General features: G+C 43.7%; 2 protein-coding genes across 2 annotated transcripts in view; both read left to right on the top strand.

Annotated features, from left to right (window-relative positions):
- The window catches only part of LOC139572232 (CUB and sushi domain-containing protein 3-like), a 19,945-nt gene extending 13,118 nt beyond the window's left edge, over nt 1-6,827 (top strand). Inside the window, exons 5-7 of the mRNA XM_071394884.1 lie at nt 1-9; nt 6,022-6,178; nt 6,817-6,827. The exon at nt 1-9 is cut by the window's left edge and continues 161 nt beyond it. Of these exons, the coding sequence (XP_071250985.1) occupies nt 1-9; nt 6,022-6,178; nt 6,817-6,827 (177 nt within the window). The remainder of the gene's footprint in view (nt 10-6,021; nt 6,179-6,816) is intronic.
- The window catches only part of LOC139572868 (CUB and sushi domain-containing protein 3-like), a 1,528,140-nt gene that overhangs the window by 484,391 nt on the left and 1,023,137 nt on the right, over nt 1-20,612 (top strand). The gene's annotated exons all lie outside the window — the stretch shown is intronic.

Below are 20,612 nucleotides of genomic sequence, written 5' to 3' on the forward strand. Positions count from 1 at the left end.
ATTCTCAAGGTAATGACACCCCCTTTTTTTCATTCTCTCTTTTCTCTCTCGTTCCTTCTCCTCTTGTATTCTACCTCTCCCCCTTTTTTTCATTCTCTCTTTTCTCTTCTCTCTCGTTCCTTCTCCTCTTGTATTCTACCTCTCCCTCTTTTTTCATTCTCTCTTTTCTCTTCTCTCTCGTTCCTTCTTCTCTTGTATTCTACCTCTCCCCCTTTTTTCATTCTCTCTTTTCTCTTCTCTCTCGTTCCTTCTTCTCTTGTATTCTACCTCTCCCCCTTTTTTCATTCTCTCTTTTCTCTTCTCTCTCGTTCCTTCTCCTCTTGTATTCTACCTCTCCCCCTTTTTTCATTCTCTCTTTTCTCTTCTCTCTCGTTCCTTCTCCTTGTATTCTACCTCTCCCCCTTTTTTCATTCTCTCTTTTCTCTTCTCTCTCGTTCCTTCTCCTCTTGTATTCTACCTCTCCCCCTTTTTTTCATTCTCTCTTTTCTCTTCTCTGTCGTTCCTTCTCCTCTTGTATTCTACCTCTCCCCCTTTTTTTCATTCTCTCTTTTCTCTTCTCTCTCGTTCCTTCTCCTCTTGTATTCTACCTCTCCCTCTTTTTACATTCTCTCTTTTCTCTTCTCTCTCGTTCCTTCTCCTCTTGTATTCTACCTCTCCCCCTTTTTTCATTCTCTCTTTTCTCTTCTCTCTCGTTCCTTCTCCTCTTGTATTCTACCTCTCCCCCTTTTTTTCATTCTCTCTTTTCTCTTCTCTCTCGTTCCTTCTCCTTGTATTCTACCTCTCCCCCTTTTTTCATTCTCTCTTTTCTCTTCTCTCTCGTTCCTTCTCCTCTTGTATTCTACCTCTCCCCCTTTTTTTCATTCTCTCTTTTCTCTTCTCTCTCGTTCCTCCTCCTCTATTCTACCTCTCCCTCTTTTTTATTCTCTCTTTTCTCTTCTCTCTCGTTCCTTCTCCTCTTGTATTCTCCCTCTCCCCCTTTTTTCCATTCTCTCTCTTCTCTCTCGTTCCTTCTCCTCTTGTATTCTACCTCTCCCCCTTTTTTTCATTCTCTCTTTTCTCTTCTTTCTCGTTCCTTCTCCTCTTGTATTCTACCTCTCCCCCTTTTTTTCATTCTCTCTTTTCTCTTCTCTCTCGTTCCTTCTCTTCTTGTATTCTACCTCTCCCTCTTTTTTCATTCTCTCTTTTCTCTTCTCTCTCGTTCCTTCTCCTCTTGTATTCTACCTCTCCCCCTTTTTTTCATTCTCTCTTTTCTCTTCTCTCTTGTTCCTTCTCCTTTTGTATTCTACCTCTCCCTCTTTTTTCATTCTCTCTTTTCTCTTCTCTCTCGTTCCTCCTCCTCTATTCTACCTCTCCCTCTTTTTTATTCTCTCTTTTCTCTTCTCTCTCGTTCCTTCTCCTCTTGTATTCTCCCTCTCCCCCTTTTTTCCATTCTCTCTCTTCTCTCTCGTTCCTTCTCCTCTTGTATTCTACCTCTCCCCCTTTTTTTCATTCTCTCTTTTCTCTTCTTTCTCGTTCCTTCTCCTCTTGTATTCTACCTCTCCCCCTTTTTTTCATTCTCTCTTTTCTCTTCTCTCTCGTTCCTTCTCTTCTTGTATTCTACCTCTCCCTCTTTTTTCATTCTCTCTTTTCTCTTCTCTCTCGTTCCTTCTCCTCTTGTATTCTACCTCTCCCCCTTTTTTTCATTCTCTCTTTTCTCTTCTCTCTCGTTCCTTCTCCTCTTGTATTCTACCTCTCCCTCTTTTTTCATTCTCTCTTTTCTCTTCTCTCTCGTTCCTTCTCCTCTTGTATTCTCCCTCTCCCCCTTTTTTTTCCATTCTCTCTCTTCTCTCTTGTTCCTTCTCCTCTTGTATTCTACCTCTCCCCCTTTTTTTCATTCTCTCTTTTCTATTCTCTCTTGTTCCTTCTCCTCTTGTATTCTACCTCTCCCTCTTTTTTCATTCTCTCTTTTCTCTTCTCTCTCCTTCCTTCTCCTCTTGTATTCTACCTCTCCCCCTTTTTTCCATTCTCTCTCTTCTCTCTCGTTCCTTCTCCTCTTGTATTCTACCTCTCCCCCTTTTTTTCATTCTCTCTTTTCTCTTCTTTCTCGTTCCTTCTCCTCTTGTATTCTACCTCTCCCCCTTTTTTTCATTCTCTCTTTTCTCTTCTCTCTCGTTCCTTCTCTTCTTGTATTCTACCTCTCCCTCTTTTTTCATTCTCTCTTTTCTCTTCTCTCTCGTTCCTTCTCCTCTTGTATTCTACCTCTCCCCCTTTTTTTAATTCTCTCTTTTCTCTTCTCTCTCGTTCCTTCTCCTCTTGTATTCTACCTCTCCCTCTTTTTACATTCTCTCTTTTCTCTTCTCTCTCCTTCCTTCTCCTCTTGTATTCTACCTCTCCCCCTTTTTTCATTCTCTCTTTTCTCTTCTCTCTCGTTCCTTCTCCTCTTGTATTCTACCTCTCCCCCTTTTTTTCATTCTCTCTTTTCTCTTCTCTCTCGTTCCTTCTCCTTGTATTCTACCTCTCCCCCTTTTTTCATTCTCTCTTTTCTCTTCTCTCTCGTTCCTTCCCCTCTTGTATTCTACCTCTCCCCCTTTTTTTCATTCTCTCTTTTCTCTTCTCTCTCGTTCCTCCTCCTCTATTCTACCTCTCTCTCTTTTTTATTCTCTCTTTTCTCTTCTCTCTCGTTCCTTCTCCTCTTGTATTCTCCCTCTCCCACTTTTTTCCATTCTCTCTCTTCTCTCTCGTTCCTTCTCCTCTTGTATTCTACCTCTCCCCCTTTTTTTCATTCTCTCTTTTCTCTTCTCTCTCGTTCCTTCTCCTCTTGTATTCTACCTCTCCCTCTTTTTTCATTCTCTCTTTTCTCTTCTCTCTCGTTCCTTCTCCTCTTGTATTCTACCTCTACCCCTTTTTTTCATTCTCTCTTTTCTCTTCTCTCTCGTTCCTTCTCCTCTTGTATTCTACCTCTCCCCCTTTTTTTCATTCTCTCTTTTCTCTTCTCTCTCGTTCCTTCTCCTTGTATTCTACCTCTCCCCCTTTTTTCATTCTCTCTTTTCTCTTCTCTGTCGTTCCTTCTCCTCTTGTATTCTACCTCTCCCCCTTTTTTTCATTCTCTCTTTTCTCTTCTCTCTCGTTCCTTCTCCTCTTGTATTCTACCTCTCCCTCTTTTTTCATTCTCTCTTTTCTCTTCTCTCTCGTTCCTTCTCCTCTTGTATTCTCCCTCTCCCCCTTTTTTTCCATTCTCTCTCTTCTCTCTCGTTCCTTCTCCTCTTGTATTCTACCTCTCCCCCTTTTTTTCATTCTCTCTTTTCTCTTCTCTCTCGTTCCTCCTCCTCTATTCTACATCTCTCTCTTTTTTATTCTCTCTTTTCTCTTCTCTCTCGTTCCTTCTCCTCTTGTATTCTCCCTCTCCCCCTTTTTTCCATTCTCTCTCTTCTCTCTCGTTCCTTCTCCTCTTGTATTCTACCTCTCCCCCTTTTTTTCATTCTCTCTTTTCTCTTCTCTCTCGTTCCTTCTCCTCTTGTATTCTACCTCTACCCCTTTTTTTCATTCTCTCTTTTCTCTTCTCTCTCGTTCCTTCTCCTCTTGTATTCTACCTCTCCCCCTTTTTTTCATTCTCTCTTTTCTCTTCTCTCTCGTTCCTTCTCCTTGTATTCTACCTCTCCCCCTTTTTTCATTCTCTCTTTTCTCTTCTCTGTCGTTCCTTCTCCTCTTGTATTCTACCTCTCCCCCTTTTTTTCATTCTCTCTTTTCTCTTCTCTCTCGTTCCTTCTCCTCTTGTATTCTACCTCTCCCTCTTTTTTCATTCTCTCTTTTCTCTTCTCTCTCATTCCTTCTCCTCTTGTATTCTCCCTCTCCCCCTTTTTTTCCATTCTCTCTCTTCTCTCTCGTTCCTTCTCCTCATGTATTCTACCTCTCCCCCTTTTTTTCATTCTCTCTTTTCTCTTCTCTCTCCGTTCCTTCTCCTCTTGTACTCTACCTCTCCCCCTTTTTTTCATTCTCTATTTTCTCTTCTCTCTCGTTCCTTCTTCTCTTGTATTCTACCTCTCCCCCTTTTTTCATTCTCTCTTTTCTCTTCTCTCTCGTTCCTTCTCCTCTTGTATTCTACCTCTCCCCCTTTTTTTCATTCTCTCTTTTCTCTTCTCTCTCGTTCCTTCTCCTTGTATTCTACCTCTCCCCCTTTTTTCATTCTCTCTTTTCTCTTCTCTCTCGTTCCTTCTCCTCTTGTATTCTACCTCTCCCCCTTTTTTTCATTCTCTCTTTTCTCTTCTCTCTCGTTCCTTCTCCTCTTGTATTCTACCTCTCCCCCTTTTTTTCATTCTCTCTTTTCTCTACTCTCTCGTTCCTTCTCCTCTTGTATTCTACCTCTCCCCCTTTTTTTCATTCTCTCTTTTCTCTACTCTCTCGTTCCTTCTCCTCTTGTATTCTACCTCTCCCCCTTTTTTTCATTCTCTCTTTTCTCTACTCTCTCGTTCCTTCTCCTCTTGTATTCTACCTCTCCCCCTTTTTTTCATTCTCTCTTTTCTCTTCTCTCTCGTTCCTTCTCCTCTTGTATTCTACCTCTCCCCCTTTTTTCATTCTCTCTTTTCTCTTCTCTCTCGTTCCTTCTCCTCTTGTATTCTACCTCTCCCCCTTTTTTTCATTCTCTCTTTTCTCTTCTCTCTCGTTCCTTCTCCTTGTATTCTACCTCTCCCCCTTTTTTCATTCTCTCTTTTCTCTTCTCTCTCGTTCCTTCTCCTCTTGTATTCTACCTCTCCCCCTTTTTTTCATTCTCTCTTTTCTCTTCTCTCTCGTTCCTTCTCCTCTTGTATTCTACCTCTCCCCCTTTTTTTCATTCTCTCTTTTCTCTACTCTCTCGTTCCTTCTCCTCTTGTATTCTACCTCTCCCCCTTTTTTTCATTCTCTCTTTTCTCTTCTCTCTCGTTCCTTCTCCTCTTGTATTCTACCTCTCCCCCTTTTTTTAATTCTCTCTTTTCTCTTCTCTCTCGTTCCTTCTCCTCTTGTATTCTACCTCTCCGCCTTTTTTTAATTCTCTCTTTTCTCTTCTCTCTCGTTCCTTCTCCTCTTGTATTCTACCTCTCCCCCTTTTTTTCATTCTCTCTTTTCTCTACTCTCTCGTTCCTTCTCCTCTTGTATTCTACCTCTCCGCCTTTTTTTAATTCTCTCTTTTCTCTTCTCTCTCGTTCCTTCTCCTCTTGTATTCTACCTCTCCCTCTTTTTTTTCATTGACAGTGTATAATATATCAGAGGAAGATTCTGAGTGTGCCTTTTACATTTACAGAATATTTTAATTTTTTTTAAACAGTCTTGTTCCTGAGATCAGTTTGAAATGAGATACGTTGCATAATTACACTTCCGTGTTTCTCTTTCTGTATGAACAGATTACAGAATATCTACAGGTACATACTTCAAATCAATTAAAATTGTATTTGTCACACGTGCCGAATACAACAGTCTTACAGGCCCTTAAATCAACAGCTTTAAGAAGTTCATAAAAAATAATAAGTGGTAAGTAAAAAAAATAGAAGAAAAAAATCAAATAAAAGTAACAAATAATTAAACAGCAGCAGTAAAATAATAAGCGAGGTTATATACATGAGGGGTACCGTAAAAGAGGGGAGTCTGGGTAGCAGCAGCGTAAAAGAGGGGAGTCTGGGTAAGCCCTTTGATTAGCTGTTCAGGAGTCTTATGGCTTGGGGGTAGAATGGATGGATGGATGAATTGATGGATGAACGGATGGATGGATGGACGGATGGAGGGATGGATGAATGAATGGGTGGAGGGAGGGAGGGATGGATGGATGGATGAATGGGTGGATGGATGAATGAATGAATGAATGGATGGATGGATGGATGGATGGATGGATGGATGGATGAACGGATGGATGAACGGATGGATTGATGGATGGATGAATGAATGAATGGATGGATGGATGGATGGATGGATGGGTGGATGAACGGATGGATTGATGGATGGATGAATGAATGAATGGATGAATGAATGGGTGGGTGGATTTGATGTTAACCCCCTGCTGTCTCCTCTCTGCAGGTCTATGATGGAGGGGACAGTTCTGCTGCTGTTCTGGGGACCTACACCGGCTCCACCATGTTAGGCCTGGTTCTCACCTCCACCTCCAATCATCTGTGGCTGGAGTTCTACTCAGACCAGGAGCACACAGCAGGGGGCTTCAGACTCAGCTACTCCAGTGAGGAACACACACACACACACACACACACACACACACACACACACACACACACACACACACACACACACACACACACACACACACACACACACACACACACACACACACACACACACACACACATTCATCCACACACCAGGGGGCTTCAGACTCAGCTACTCCAGTGAGGAACACACACACACACACACACAAACACACACACACACACACACACACACACACACACACACACACACACACACACACACACACACACACACACACACACACACACACACACACACACACACACACACACACACCTTCATCTTCCTCTGACTGCGTGTTCAAACAGTGACTTATTTCACTGAGAAATGAGTCCACTGAGTAGGACTGTGTATGAAGTGGCACCCTATTCCCTTTATAGTGTCTGAAGTGGCACCCTATTCCCTTTATAGTGTATGAAGTGGCACCCTATTCCCTTTATAGTGTCTGAAATGGCACCCTATTCCCTTTATAGGGTCTGAAGTGGCACCCTATTCCCTTTATAGTGTCTGAAATGGCACCCTATTCCCTTTATAGGGTCTGAAATGGCACCCTATTCCCTTTATAGGGTCTGAAGTGGCACCCTATTCCCTATATGGTGCTCTATGCAGGCTCTGGTTAATTAAACAAAGTGCACTCATTTAGGGAATCGGATGGCATTTCAGGACGCAGGCTAACATTTTATTCCTCTTGATAATGATATTCATTCACGCAGCGTGGGGGCTTCCAGAGGAAAACAACAGGCTTTTTGACTGGGTATCTTGTAGTGTTACCTGAGGAAACTAGTGTTTCCCCCAGTTGTAAGAACAGGGCTGATCTCTTACTCACTAGTCAACCCCCCCCCCCCCCCCACCCACCCACCCACCCACCCCCCACGCACCCATATAACAAACCTGTTCCTAAAACGGAGTGAATTCAGTATGAATGATTTGTTGTCCAGGAAGCGGGACCAGGTCAGGGTTGGAAGGGTCAGATTAAATCTTGTCAGAACATGAAATCTGATGTTTTCATGGTCGTTAGAGAGGGAAGCGTGCAGGTAATTTCCTAAATGTAGGCAGTAACTGTTGTGATTTATCCTGGCCATGACACTTGTAATACTGTAATAGCATCTGGCATGGTGCTGTGTGTCTGCTAGGAGGCAGTAACATAAATCATATTTACGTCCCAAATGGCACCCTATTCCCTATAAAGGGCACCAACAAAAGTAGTGCACTATATAGGGAATAGGGTGCCATTTGGAACGACGACAGACCTGCTCTCTCTGGGTTCATGTGCTCTCTGCTGCCACATAGCACGGCTCTTTACAGTTACAACCTGACTGACTGGAGGAGACATGACCACAGTCCATTACAGTTACAACCTGACTGACTGGAGGAGACTAGACATGACCACTGTCCTTTACAGTTACAACCTGACTGACTGGAGGAGACCAGACATGACCACAGTCCTTTACAGTTACAACCTGACTGACTGGAGGAGACTAGACATGACCACAGTCCTTTACAGATACAACCTGATTGACTGGAGGAGACATGACCACAGTCCTTTACAGTTACAACCTGACTGACTGGAGGAGACTAGACATGACCACAGTCCTTTACAGTTACAACCTGACTGACTGGAGGAGACTAGACATGACCACAGTCCTTTACAGTTACAACCTGACTGACTGGAGGAGACTAGACATGACCACAGTCCTTTACATTACAACCTGACTGACTGGAGGAGACTAGACATGACCACAGTCCTTTACAGTTACAACCTGACTGACTGGAGGAGACTACACATGACCACAGTCCTTTACAGTTACAACCTGACTGACTGGAGGAGACTAGACATGACCACAGTCCTTTACAGTTACAACCTGACTGACTGGAGGAGACTAGACATGACCACAGTCCTTTACAGTTACAACCTGACTGACTGGAGGAGACTAGACATGACCACAGTCCTTTACATTACAACCTGACTGACTGGAGGAGACTAGACATGACCACAGTCCTTTACAGTAACAACCTGACTGACTGGAGGAGACAAGACATGACCACAGTCCTTTACAGTTACAACCTGACTGACTGGAGATCTACCTGGAACCAAGAATGGTTCTTCAAATGGTTCTCCTATGAGGACATCTGGACAGCCTAAGCGTGTATTATATATTTGTTTGCTATGCTAATATATTCAACGATAAATATTAATACAACAACAAATCTGCAACAATTACAAGTTCATTAGTGTTCAGAACCAAAAGTGGGAGGACAACAAACAAATGCTACATCTGATAGTGGTAGATATCTAGTCTCCTTTATGGCTCTAATCTGATAGTGGTAGATGTCTAGTCTCCTTTATGGCTCTAATCTGATAGTGGTAGATAGCTAGTCTCCCTTGTGGCTCAAATGTGATAGTTGTAGATGTCTAGGCTCCCTAATGACTCTAATCTGATAGTGGTAGTGGGCTGGTAGATGTCTAGTCTCCCTGATGGCTCTAATCTGATAGTGGTAGTGGGGTGGTTGATGTCTAGTCTCCTTTATGGCTTTAATCTGATAGTGGTTTTGTGGTAGTTGATGTCTAGTCTCCTTTATAACTCTAATCTGATAGTGGTAGTGGGGTGCTAGATGTCTAGTTTCCCTTATGGCTCTAGTCTGATATGGGTCGATGTCTAGTCTCCGTAATGGCTCTAATCTGATAGTGGTAGTGCGGTGGTAGATGTCTAGTGTCCCTGATGGCTCTAATCTGATAGTTGTAGTGGGGTGGTTGATGTCTAGTCTTCTTTATGGCTCTAATCTGATGGTGGTAGTGGGGTCGAAGATATCTAGTCTCCCTTGTGGCTCTAATCTGATAGTGGTAGTGGGTTGGTCGATGTCTAGTCTCCCTTGTGGCTCTAATCTGATAGTGGTTTTGTGGTGGTTCATGTGTAGTCTCCTTTATGGCTCTAATCTGATAGTGGTAGTGGGGTGGTCGATGTCTAGTCTCCCTAATGGCTCTAATCTAAAAACGGTAGTGGGTTGGTATATTTCTAGTCTCCCTTATGGCTCTAATCTTATAGTGGTAGTGGGGTGGTCGATGTCTAGACTCCCTTGTGGCTCTAATCTGATAGTTGTAGTGGGCTGGTAGATGTCTAGTCTCCCTTGTGGCTCTAATCTGATAGTGGTTTTGTGGTGGTTCATGTGTAGTCTCCTTTATGGCTCTAATCTGATGGTGGTAGTGGGGTTGTAGATATCTAGTCTCCCATATGGCTCTAATCTGATAGTGGTAGTGGGCTGGTAGATGTCTAGTCTCCTTTTTGTCTCTAATCTGATTGTGGTAGATGTCTAGTCTCCTTTATGGCTCTAATCTGATAGAGGTAGTGGGGCGGTCGATGTCTAGTCTCCCTAAAGGCTCTAATTTGATAGTGGTAGATTTCTAGTCTCCTTTATAACTCTAATCTGATAGTGGTAGTGGGGTGGTAGATACCTAGTCTCCTTTATAACTCTAATCTGATAGTGGTAGTGGGGTGGTCGATGTCTAGTCTCCTTTATAACTCTAATCTGATAGTGGTAGTGGGGTGGTAGATGTCTAGTTTCGCTTGTGTCACTAATCTGATAGTGGTTTTGTGGTGGTCGATTTCTAGTCTCCTTTATAACTCTAATCTGATAGTGGTAGTGGGGTGGTAGATGTCTAGTCTCCTTTATAACTCTAATCTGATAGTGGTAGTGGGGTGGTCGATGTCTAGTCTCCCTTATGGCTCTAATCTGATAGTGGTTGTGGGGTGGTCGATTTCTAGTCTCCTTTATAACTCTAATCTGATAGTGGTAGTGGGGTGGTAGATGTCTAGTCTCCCTTGTGTCTCTAATCTGATAGTGGTTTTGTGGTGGTTGATGTCTAGTCTCCTTTATGGCTCTAATCTGATAGTGGTAGATTTGGTAGATGTCTAGTCTCCTTTGTGGCTCTAATATGATAGTGGTAGTGGGCTGGTAGATGTCTAGTCTCCTTTACGTCTCTAATCTGATAGTGGTAGTGGGTTGGTAGATTTCTAGTCTCCTTTATAACTCTAATCTGATAGTGGTAGTGGGGTGGTAGATATCTAGTCTCCCTTATGGCTCTAATCTGATAGTGGTAGTGGGGTGGTCGATGTCTAGTCTCCTTTATAACTCTAATTTGATAGTGGTAGTGGGGTGGTAGATGTCTAGTCTCGCTTGTGTCACTAATCTGATAGTGTTTTTGTGGTGGTTGATGTCTAGTGTCCTTTATGGCTCTAATCTGATTGTGGTAGATGTCTAGTATTTTTTATGGCTCTAAACTGATAGAGGTAGTTTGCTGGTAGATGTCTAGTCTCCCTTATGGCTCTAATCTGATAGTGGTAGTTTGCTGGTAGATGTCTAGTCTCCCTTATGGCTCTAATCTGATAGTGGTAGTGGAGTGGTAGATGTCTAGTCTCCCTAAAGGCTCTAATCTGATAGTGGTAGTGGGTTGGTAGATGTCTAGTCTCCTTTTTGGCTCTAATCTGATTGTGGTAGATGTCTAGTCTCCTTTATAACTCTAATCTGATAGTGGTTGTGGGTTGGTAGATGTCTAGTATCTTTTATGGCTCTAATCTGATAGTGGTAGTGGGCTGGTAGATGTCTAGTCTCCTTTATGGCTCTAATCTGATAGTGGTAGTGGGCTGGTAGATGTCTAGTCTCCTTTATGGCTCTAATCTGCCAGTGGTTGTGGGTTGGTAGATGTCTAGTCTCCTTTATAACTATAATCTGATAGTGGTAGTGGGTTGGTAGATGTCTAGTCTCCTTTATGGCTCTAATCTGATAGTGGTTGTGGGTTGGTAGATGTCTAGTCTTCCTAATGGCTCTAATCTGATAGTGGTTGTGGGTTGGTAGATGTCTAGTCTCCTTTATGGCTCTAATCTGATAGTGGTAGTGGGGTGGTAGATGTCTAGTCTCCCTTATGGCTCTAATCTGATAGTGGTTGTGGGTTGGTAGATGTCTAGTCTCCTTTATAACTCTAATCTGATAGTGGTAGTGGGGTGGTAGATATCTAGTCTCCCTTAAGGCTCTAATCTGATAGTGGTAGTTTGCTGGTAGATGTTTAGTCTCCCTAATGGGTCTAATCTGATAGTGGTAGTGAACTGGTAGATGTCTAGTCTCCCTAATGGCTCTAATCTGATAGTGGTAGTGGGCTGGTAGATGTCTAGTCGCCCTAATGGCTCTAATCTGATAGTGGTAGTGGGCTGGTAGATGTCTAGTCTCCCTAATGGCTCTAATCTGATAGTGGTAGTGGGCTGGTAGATGTCTAGTCTCCTTTATGGCTCTAATCTGATAGTGGTTGTGGGTTGGTAAATGTCTAGTCTCCTTTATGGCTCTAATCTGATACTGGTAGTGGGGTCGTAGATGTCTAGTCTCCCTTATGGCTCTAATCTGATAGTGGTAGTGGGCTGGTAGATGTCTAGTCTCCTTTATAACTCTAATCTGATAGTGGTAGTGGGGTGGTATATGTCTAGTCTCGCTTGTGGCTCTAATCTGATAGTTGTAGTGGGCTGGTAGATGTCTAGTCTCCCTTGTGGCTCTAATCTGATAGAGGTAGTGGGTTGGTATATTTATAGTCTCCCTTAAGGCTCTAATCTGATAGTGGTAGTTTGCTGGTAGATGTCTAGTCTCCCTAATGGGTCTAATCTGATAGTGGTAGTGGGCTGGTAGATGTCTAGTCTCCCTAATGGCTCTAATCTGATAGTGGTAGTGGGCTGGTAGATGTCTAGTCGCCCTAATGGCTCTAATCTGATAGTGGTAGTGGGCTGGTAGATATCTAGTCTCCCTAATGGCTCTAATCTGATAGTGGTAGTGGGCTGGTAGATGTCTAGTCTCCCTAATGGCTCTAATCTGATAGTGGTTGTGTGTTGGTAGATGTCTAGTCTCCTTTATAACTCTAATCTGATAGTGGTAGTGGGGTGGTAGATATCTAGTCTCCCTTATAGCTCTAATCTGATAGTGGTAGTGGGCTGGTAGATGTCTAGTCTCCTTTATGGCTCTAATCTGATAGTGGTAGTGGGCTGGTAGATGTCTAGTCTCCTTTATGGCTCTAATCTGATAGTGGTTGTGGGTTGGTAGGTGTCTAGTCTCCTTTGTGGCTCTAATATGATGGTGGTAGTGGGGTCGTAGATGTCTAGTCTCCCTTATGGCTCTAATCTGATAGTGGTAGTGGGCTGGTAGATGTCTAGTCTCCTTTATAACTCTAATCTGATAGTGGTAGTGGGGTGGTATATGTCTAGTCTCGCTTGTGGCTCTAATCTGATAGTTGTAGTGGGCTGGTAGATGTCTAGTCTCCCTTGTGGCTCTAATTTGATAGAGGTAGTGGGTTGGTATATTTCTAGTCTCCTTTAAGGCTCTAATCTGATAGTGGTAGTTTGCTGGTAGATGTCTAGTCTCCCTAATGGGTCTAATCTGATAGTGGTAGTGGGCTGGTAGATGTCTAGTCTCCTTTATGGCTCTAATATGATGGTGGTAGTGGGGTTGTAGATATCTAGTCTCCCGTATGGCTCTAGTCTCCCTTATGGCTCTAATCTGATAGTGGTTGTGGGCTGGTAGATGTCTAGTCTCTTTTATGGCTCTAATCTGATAGTGGTTGTGGGTTGGTAGATGTCTAGTCTCCTTTATGGCTCTAATCTGATAGTGGTTGTGGGTTGGTAGATGTCTAGTCTCCTTTATAACTATAATCTGATAGTGGTAGTGGGCTGGTAGATGTCTAGTCTCCCTAATGGCTCTAATCTGATAGTGGTTGTGGGTTGGTAGATGTCTAGTCTCCTTTATAACTCTAATCTGATAGTGGTAGTTGGGTGGTAGATATCTAGTCTCCCTTATAGCTCTAATCTGATAGTGGTAGTGGGCTGGTAGATGTTTAGTCTCCTTTATGGCTCTAATCTGATAGTGGTAGTGGGCTGGTAGATGTCTAGTCTCCTTTATGGCTCTAATCTGATAGTGGTTGTGGGTTGGTAGGTGTCTAGTCTCCTTTGTGGCTCTAATATGATGGTGGTAGTGGGGTCGTAGATGTCTAGTCTCCCTTATGGCTCTAATCTGATAGTGGTAGTGGGCTGGTAGATGTCTAGTCTCCTTTATAACTCTAATCTGATAGTGGTAGGTGGGTGGTATATGTCTAGTCTCGCTTGTGGCTCTAATCTGATAGTTGTAGTGGGCTGGTAGATGTCTAGTCTCCCTTGTGGCTCTAATCTGATAGAGGTAGTGGGTTGGTATATTTCTAGTCTCCCTTAAGGCTCTAATCTGATAGTGGTAGTTTGCTGGTAGATGTCTAGTCTCCCTAATGGGTCTAATCTGATAGTGGTAGTGGGCTGGTAGATGTCTAGTCTCCTTTGTGGCTCTAATATGATGGTGGTAGTGGGGTTGTAGATATCTAGTCTCCCGTATGGCTCTAGTCTCCCTTATGGCTCTAATCTGATAGTGGTTGTGGGCTGGTAGATGTCTAGTCTCTTTTATGGCTCTAATCTGATAGTGGTTGTGGGTTGGTAGATGTCTAGTCTCCTTTATGGCTCTAATCTGATAGTGGTTGTGGGTTGGTAGATGTCTAGTCTCCTTTATAACTATAATCTGATAGTGGTAGTGGGCTGGTAGATGTCTAGTCTCCTTTATGGCTCTAATCTGATAGTGGTAGTGGGCTGGTAGATGTCTAGTCGCCCTAATGGCTCTAATCTGATAGTGGTAGTGGGCTGGTAGATGTCTAGTCTCCCTAATGGCTCTAATCTGATAGTGGTAGTGGGCTGGTAGATGTCTAGTCTCCTTTATGGCTCTAATCTGATAGTGGTTGTGGGTTGGTAAATGTCTAGTCTCCTTTATGGCTCTAATCTGATATTGGTAGTGGGGTCGTAGATGTCTAGTCTCCCTTATGGCTCTAATCTGATAGTGGTAGTGGGCTGGTAGATGTCTAGTCTCCTTTATAACTCTAATCTGATAGTGGTAGTGGGGTGGTATATGTCTAGTCTCGCTTGTGGCTCTAATCTGATAGTTGTAGTGGGCTGGTAGATGTCTAGTCTCCCTTGTGGCTCTAATCTGATAGAGGTAGTGGGTTGGTATATTTATAGTCTCCCTTAAGGCTCTAATCTGATAGTGGTAGTTTGCTGGTAGATGTCTAGTCTCCCTAATGGGTCTAATCTGATAGTGGTAGTGGGCTGGTAGATGTCTAGTCGCCCTAATGGCTCTAATCTGATAGTGGTAGTGGGCTGGTAGATATCTAGTCTCCCTAATGGCTCTAATCTGATAGTGGTAGTGGGCTGGTAGATGTCTAGTCTCCTTTATAACTCTAATCTGATAGTGATAGTGGGGTGGTAGATATCTAGTCTCCTTTATAGCTCTAATCTGATAGTGGTAGTGGGCTGGTACATTTACATTTAAGTCATTTAGCAGACGCTCTTATCCAGAGCGACTTACAAATTGGTGCATTCACCTTATGATATCCAGTGGAACAACCACTTTACAATAGTGCATCTAACTCTTTTAAGGGGGAGGGGGGGGTTAGGAGGATTACTTTATCCTATCCTAGGTATTCCTTAAAGAGGTGGGGTTTCAGGTGTCTCCGGAAGGTGGTGATTGACTCCGCTGACCTGGCGTCGTGAGGGAGTTTGTTCCACCATTGGGGTGCCAGAGCAGCGAACAGTTTTGACTGGGCTGAGCGGGAACTGTACTTCCTCAGAGGTAGGGAGGCGAGCAGGCCAGAGGTGGATGAACGCAGTGCCCTTGTTTGGGTGTAGGGCCTGATCAGAGCCTGAAGGTACGGAGGTGCCGTTCCCCTCACAGCTCCGTAGGCAAGCACCATGGTCTTGTAGCGGATGCGAGCTTCAACTGGTAGATGTCTAGTCTCCTTTATGGCTCTAATCTGATAGTGGTAGTGGGCTGGTAGATGTCTAGTCTCCTTTATGGCTCTAATCTGATAGTGGTTGTGGGTTGGTAGGTGTCTAGTCTCCTTTGTGGCTCTAATATGATGGTGGTAGTGGGGTCGTAGATGTCTAGTCTCCCTTATGGCTCTAATCTGATAGTGGTAGTGGGCTGGTAGATGTCTAGTCTCCTTTATAACTCTAATCTGATAGTGGTAGTGGGGTGGTATATGTCTAGTCTCGCTTGTGGCTCTAATCTGATAGTTGTAGTGGGCTGGTAGATGTCTAGTCTCCCTTGTGGCTCTAATCTGATAGAGGTAGTGGGTTGGTATATTTCTAGTCTCCCTTAAGGCTCTAATCTGATAGTGGTAGTTTGCTGGTAGATGTCTAGTCTCCCTAATGGGTCTAATCTGATAGTGGTAGTGGGCTGGTAGATGTCTAGTCTCCTTTGTGGCTCTAATATGATGGTGGTAGTGGGGTTGTAGATATCTAGTCTCCCGTATGGCTCTAGTCTCCCTTATGGCTCTAATCTGATAGTGGTTGTGGGCTGGTAGATGTCTAGTCTCTTTTATGGCTCTAATCTGATAGTGGTTGTGGGTTGGTAGATGTCTAGTCTCCTTTATGGCTCTAATCTGATAGTGGTTGTGGGTTGGTAGATGTCTAGTCTCCTTTATAACTATAATCTGATAGTGGTAGTGGGCTGGTAGATGTCTAGTCTCCTTTATGGCTCTAATCTGATAGTGGTTGTGGGCTGGTAGATGTCTAGTCTCCTTTTTGGCTCTAACCTGATCGAGGTAGTGGGTTGGTAGATGTCTAGTCTCCTTTATGGCTCTAATCTGATAGTGGTTGTGGGTTGGTAGATGTCTAGTCTCCCTAATGGCTCTAATCTGATAGTGGTTGTGGGTTGGTCGATGTCTAGTCTCCTTTATGGCTCTAATCTGATAGTGGTTGTGGGTTGGTAGATGTCTAGTCTCCTTTATGGCTCTAATCTGATAGTGGTTGTGGGTTGGTAGATGTCTAGTCTCCTTTATAACTCTAATCTGATAGTGGTAGTGGGGTGGTAGATATCTAGTCTCCCTTAAGGCTCTAATCTGATAGTGGTAGTTTGCTGGTAGATGTCTAGTCTCCCTAATGGGTCTAATCTGATAGTGGTAGTGGGCTGGTAGATGTCTAGTCTCCCTAATGGCTCTAATCTGATAGTGGTAGTGGGCTGGTAGATGTCTAGTCGCCCTAATGGCTCTAATCTGATAGTGGTAGTGGGCTGGTAGATGTCTAGTCTCCTTTATGGCTCTAATCTGATAGTGGTTGTGGGTTGGTAAATGTCTAGTCTCCTTTATGGCTCTAATCTGATAGTGGTAGTGGGGTCGTAGATGTCTAGTCTCCCTTATGGCTCTAATCTGATAGTTGTAGTGGGCTGGTAGATGTCTAGTCTCCCTTGTGGCTCTAATCTGATAGAGGTAGTGGGTTGGTATATTTCTAGTCTCCCTTATGGCTCTAATCTGATAGTGGTAGTGGGCTGGTAGATGTCTAGTCTCCTTTATGGCTCTAATCTGATAGTGGTAGTGGGCTGGTAGATGTCTAGTCTCCTTTATGGCTCTAATCTGATAGTGGTTGTGGGTTGGTAGGTGTCTAGTCTCCTTTGTGGCTCTAATATGATGGTGGTAGTGGGGTCGTAGATGTCTAGTCTCCCTTATGGCTCTAATCTGATAGTGGTAGTGGGCTGGTAGATGTCTAGTCTCCTTTATAACTCTAATCTGATAGTGGTAGTGGGGTGGTATATGTCTAGTCTCGCTTGTGGCTCTAATCTGATAGTTGTAGTGGGCTGGTAGATGTCTAGTCTCCCTTGTGGCTCTAATCTGATAGAGGTAGTGGGTTGGTATATTTCTAGTCTCCCTTAAGGCTCTAATCTGATAGTTGTAGTTTGCTGGTAGATGTCTAGTCTCCCTAATGGGTCTAATCTGATAGTGGTAGTGGGCTGGTAGATGTCTAGTCTCCTTTGTGGCTCTAATCTGATAGTGGTAGTGGGGTTGTAGATATCTAGTCTCCCGTATGGCTCTAGTCTCCCTTATGGCTCTAATCTGATAGTGGTTGTGGGTTGATAGATGTCTAGTCTCCTTTTTGGCTCTAATCTGATAGTGGTTGTGGGTTGGTAAATGTCTAGTCTCCTTTATGGCTCTAATCTGATAGTTGTAGTGGGCTGGTAGATGTCTAGTCTCCCTTGTGGCTCTAATCTGATAGAGGTAGTGGGTTGGTATATTTCTAGTCTCCCTTAATGCTCTAATCTGATAGTGGTAGTTTGCTGGTAGATGTCTAGTCTCCCTAATGCGTCTAATCTGATAGTGGTAGTGGGCTGGTAGATGTCTAGTCTCCCTAATGGCTCTAATCTGATAGTGGTAGTGGGTTGGTAGATGTCTAGTCGCCCTAATGGCTCTAATCTGATAGTGGTAGTGGGCTGGTAGATGTCTAGTCGCCCTAATGGCTCTAATCTGATAGTGGTTGTGGGTTGGTAGATGTCTAGTCTCCTTTATGGCTCTAATCTGATAGTGGTTGTGGGTTGGTAGATGTCTAGTCTCCTTTATAACTCTAATCTGATAGTGGTAGTGGGGTGGTAGATGTCTAGTCTCGCTTGCGTCACTAATCTGATAGTGGTTTTGGGTTGGTAGATGTCTAGTCTCTTTTATAACTCTAATCGGATAGTGGTAGATGTGGTAGATGTTTAGTCTCCCTTATGGCTCTAATCTGATAGTGGTAGTGGGCTGGTAGATGTCTAGTCTCCCTAATGGCTCTAATCTGATAGTCGTTGTGGGTTGGTAGATGTCTAGTCTCCTTTATAACTCTAATCTGATAGTGGTAGTGGGGTGGTCGATGTCTAGTCTCCTTTATAACTCTAATCTGATAGTGGTAGTGGGGTGGTCGATGTATAGTCTCCTTTATGGCTCTAATCTGATAGTGGTAGTGGGGTGGTCGATGTCTAGTCTCCTTTATAACTCTAATCTGATAGTGTGGTGGTCGATGTCTAGTCTCTTTTATGGCTCTAATCTGATAGTGGTCGATATGGTAGATGTCTAGTCTCCTTTGTGGCTCTAATATGATGGTGGTTGTGGGGTCGTAGATATCTAGTCTCCCTTATGGCTCTAATCTGATAGTGGTAGTGGGTTGGTAGATTTCTAGTCTCCCTTATGGCTCTAATCTTATAGTGGTAGTGAGGTGGTCGATGTCTAGTCTCCCTTGTGGCTCTAATCTGATAGTGGTAGTGGGGTGGTAGATATCTAGTCTCCCTTAAGGCTCTAATCTGATAGTGGTAGTTTGCTGGTAGATGTCTAGTCTCCCTAATGGGTCTAATCTGATAGTGGTAGTGGGCTGGTAGATGTCTAGTCTCCCTAATGGCTCTAATCTGATAGTGGTAGTGGGCTGGTAGATGTCTAGTCGCCCTAATGGCTCTAATCTGATAGTGGTAGTGGGCTGGTAGATGTCTAGTCTCCTTTATGGCTCTAATCTGATAGTGGTTGTGGGTTGGTAAATGTCTAGTCTCCTTTATGGCTCTAATCTGATAGTGGTAGTGGGGTCGTAGATGTCTAGTCTCCCTTATGGCTCTAATCTGATAGTTGTAGTGGGCTGGTAGATGTCTAGTCTCCCTTGTGGCTCTAATCTGATAGAGGTAGTGGGTTGGTATATTTCTAGTCTCCCTTATGGCTCTAATCTGATAGTGGTAGTGGGCTGGTAGATGTCTAGTCTCCTTTATGGCTCTAATCTGATAGTGGTAGTGGGCTGGTAGATGTCTAGTCTCCTTTATGGCTCTAATCTGATAGTGGTTGTGGGTTGGTAGGTGTCTAGTCTCCTTTGTGGCTCTAATATGATGGTGGTAGTGGGGTCGTAGATGTCTAGTCTCCCTTATGGCTCTAATCTGATAGTGGTAGTGGGCTGGTAGATGTCTAGTCTCCTTTATAACTCTAATCTGATAGTGGTAGTGGGGTGGTATATGTCTAGTCTCGCTTGTGGCTCTAATCTGATAGTTGTAGTGGGCTGGTAGATGTCTAGTCTCCCTTGTGGCTCTAATCTGATAGAGGTAGTGGGTTGGTATATTTCTAGTCTCCCTTAAGGCTCTAATCTGATAGTTGTAGTTTGCTGGTAGATGTCTAGTCTCCCTAATGGGTCTAATCTGATAGTGGTAGTGGGCTGGTAGATGTCTAGTCTCCTTTGTGGCTCTAATCTGATAGTGGTAGTGGGGTTGTAGATATCTAGTCTCCCGTATGGCTCTAGTCTCCCTTATGGCTCTAATCTGATAGTGGTTGTGGGTTGATAGATGTCTAGTCTCCTTTTTGGCTCTAATCTGATAGTGGTTGTGGGTTGGTAAATGTCTAGTCTCCTTTATGGCTCTAATCTGATAGTGGTAGTGGGGTGGTATATGTCTAGTCTCGCTTGTGGCTCTAATCTGATAGTTGTAGTGGGCTGGTAGATGTCTAGTCTCCCTTGTGGCTCTAATCTGATAGAGGTAGTGGGTTGGTATATTTCTAGTCTCCCTTAATGCTCTAATCTGATAGTGGTAGTTTGCTGGTAGATGTCTAGTCTCCCTAATGCGTCTAATCTGATAGTGGTAGTGGGCTGGTAGATGTCTAGTCTCCCTAATGGCTCTAATCTGATAGTGGTAGTGGGTTGGTAGATGTCTAGTCGCCCTAATGGCTCTAATCTGATAGTGGTAGTGGGCTGGTAGATGTCTAGTCGCCCTAATGGCTCTAATCTGATAGTGGTTGTGGGTTGGTAGATGTCTAGTCTCCTTTATGGCTCTAATCTGATAGTGGTTGTGGGTTGGTAGATGTCTAGTCTCGCTTGCGTCACTAATCTGATAGTGGTTTTGGGTTGGTAGATGTCTAGTCTCTTTTATAACTCTAATCGGATAGTGGTAGATGTGGTAGATGTTTAGTCTCCCTTATGGCTCTAATCTGATAGTGGTAGTGGGCTGGTAGATGTCTAGTCTCCCTAATGGCTCTAATCTGATAGTCGTTGTGGGTTGGTAGATGTCTAGTCTCCTTTATAACTCTAATCTGATAGTGGTAGTGGGGTGGTCGATGTCTAGTCTCCTTTATAACTCTAATCTGATAGTGGTAGTGGGGTGGTCGATGTATAGTCTCCTTTATGGCTCTAATCTGATAGTGGTAGTGGGGTGGTCGATGTCTAGTCTCCTTTATAACTCTAATCTGATAGTGTGGTGGTCGATGTCTAGTCTCTTTTATGGCTCTAATCTGATAGTGGTCGATATGGTAGATGTCTAGTCTCCTTTGTGGCTCTAATATGATGGTGGTTGTGGGGTCGTAGATATCTAGTCTCCCTTATGGCTCTAATCTGATAGTGGTAGTGGGTTGGTAGATTTCTAGTCTCCCTTATGGCTCTAATCTTATAGTGGTAGTGAGGTGGTCGATGTCTAGTCTCCCTTGTGGCTCTAATCTGATAGTGGTAGTGGGCTGGTAGATGTCTAGTCTCCCTTGTGGCTCTAATCTGATAGTGGTTGTGGGTTGGTAGATGTCTAGTCTCCTTTATAACTCTAATCTGATAGTGGTAGTG

Source organism: Salvelinus alpinus, chromosome 4, assembly GCF_045679555.1.
Source record: "Salvelinus alpinus chromosome 4, SLU_Salpinus.1, whole genome shotgun sequence".
In the NCBI taxonomy this organism is placed as follows: domain Eukaryota; kingdom Metazoa; phylum Chordata; class Actinopteri; order Salmoniformes; family Salmonidae; genus Salvelinus; species Salvelinus alpinus.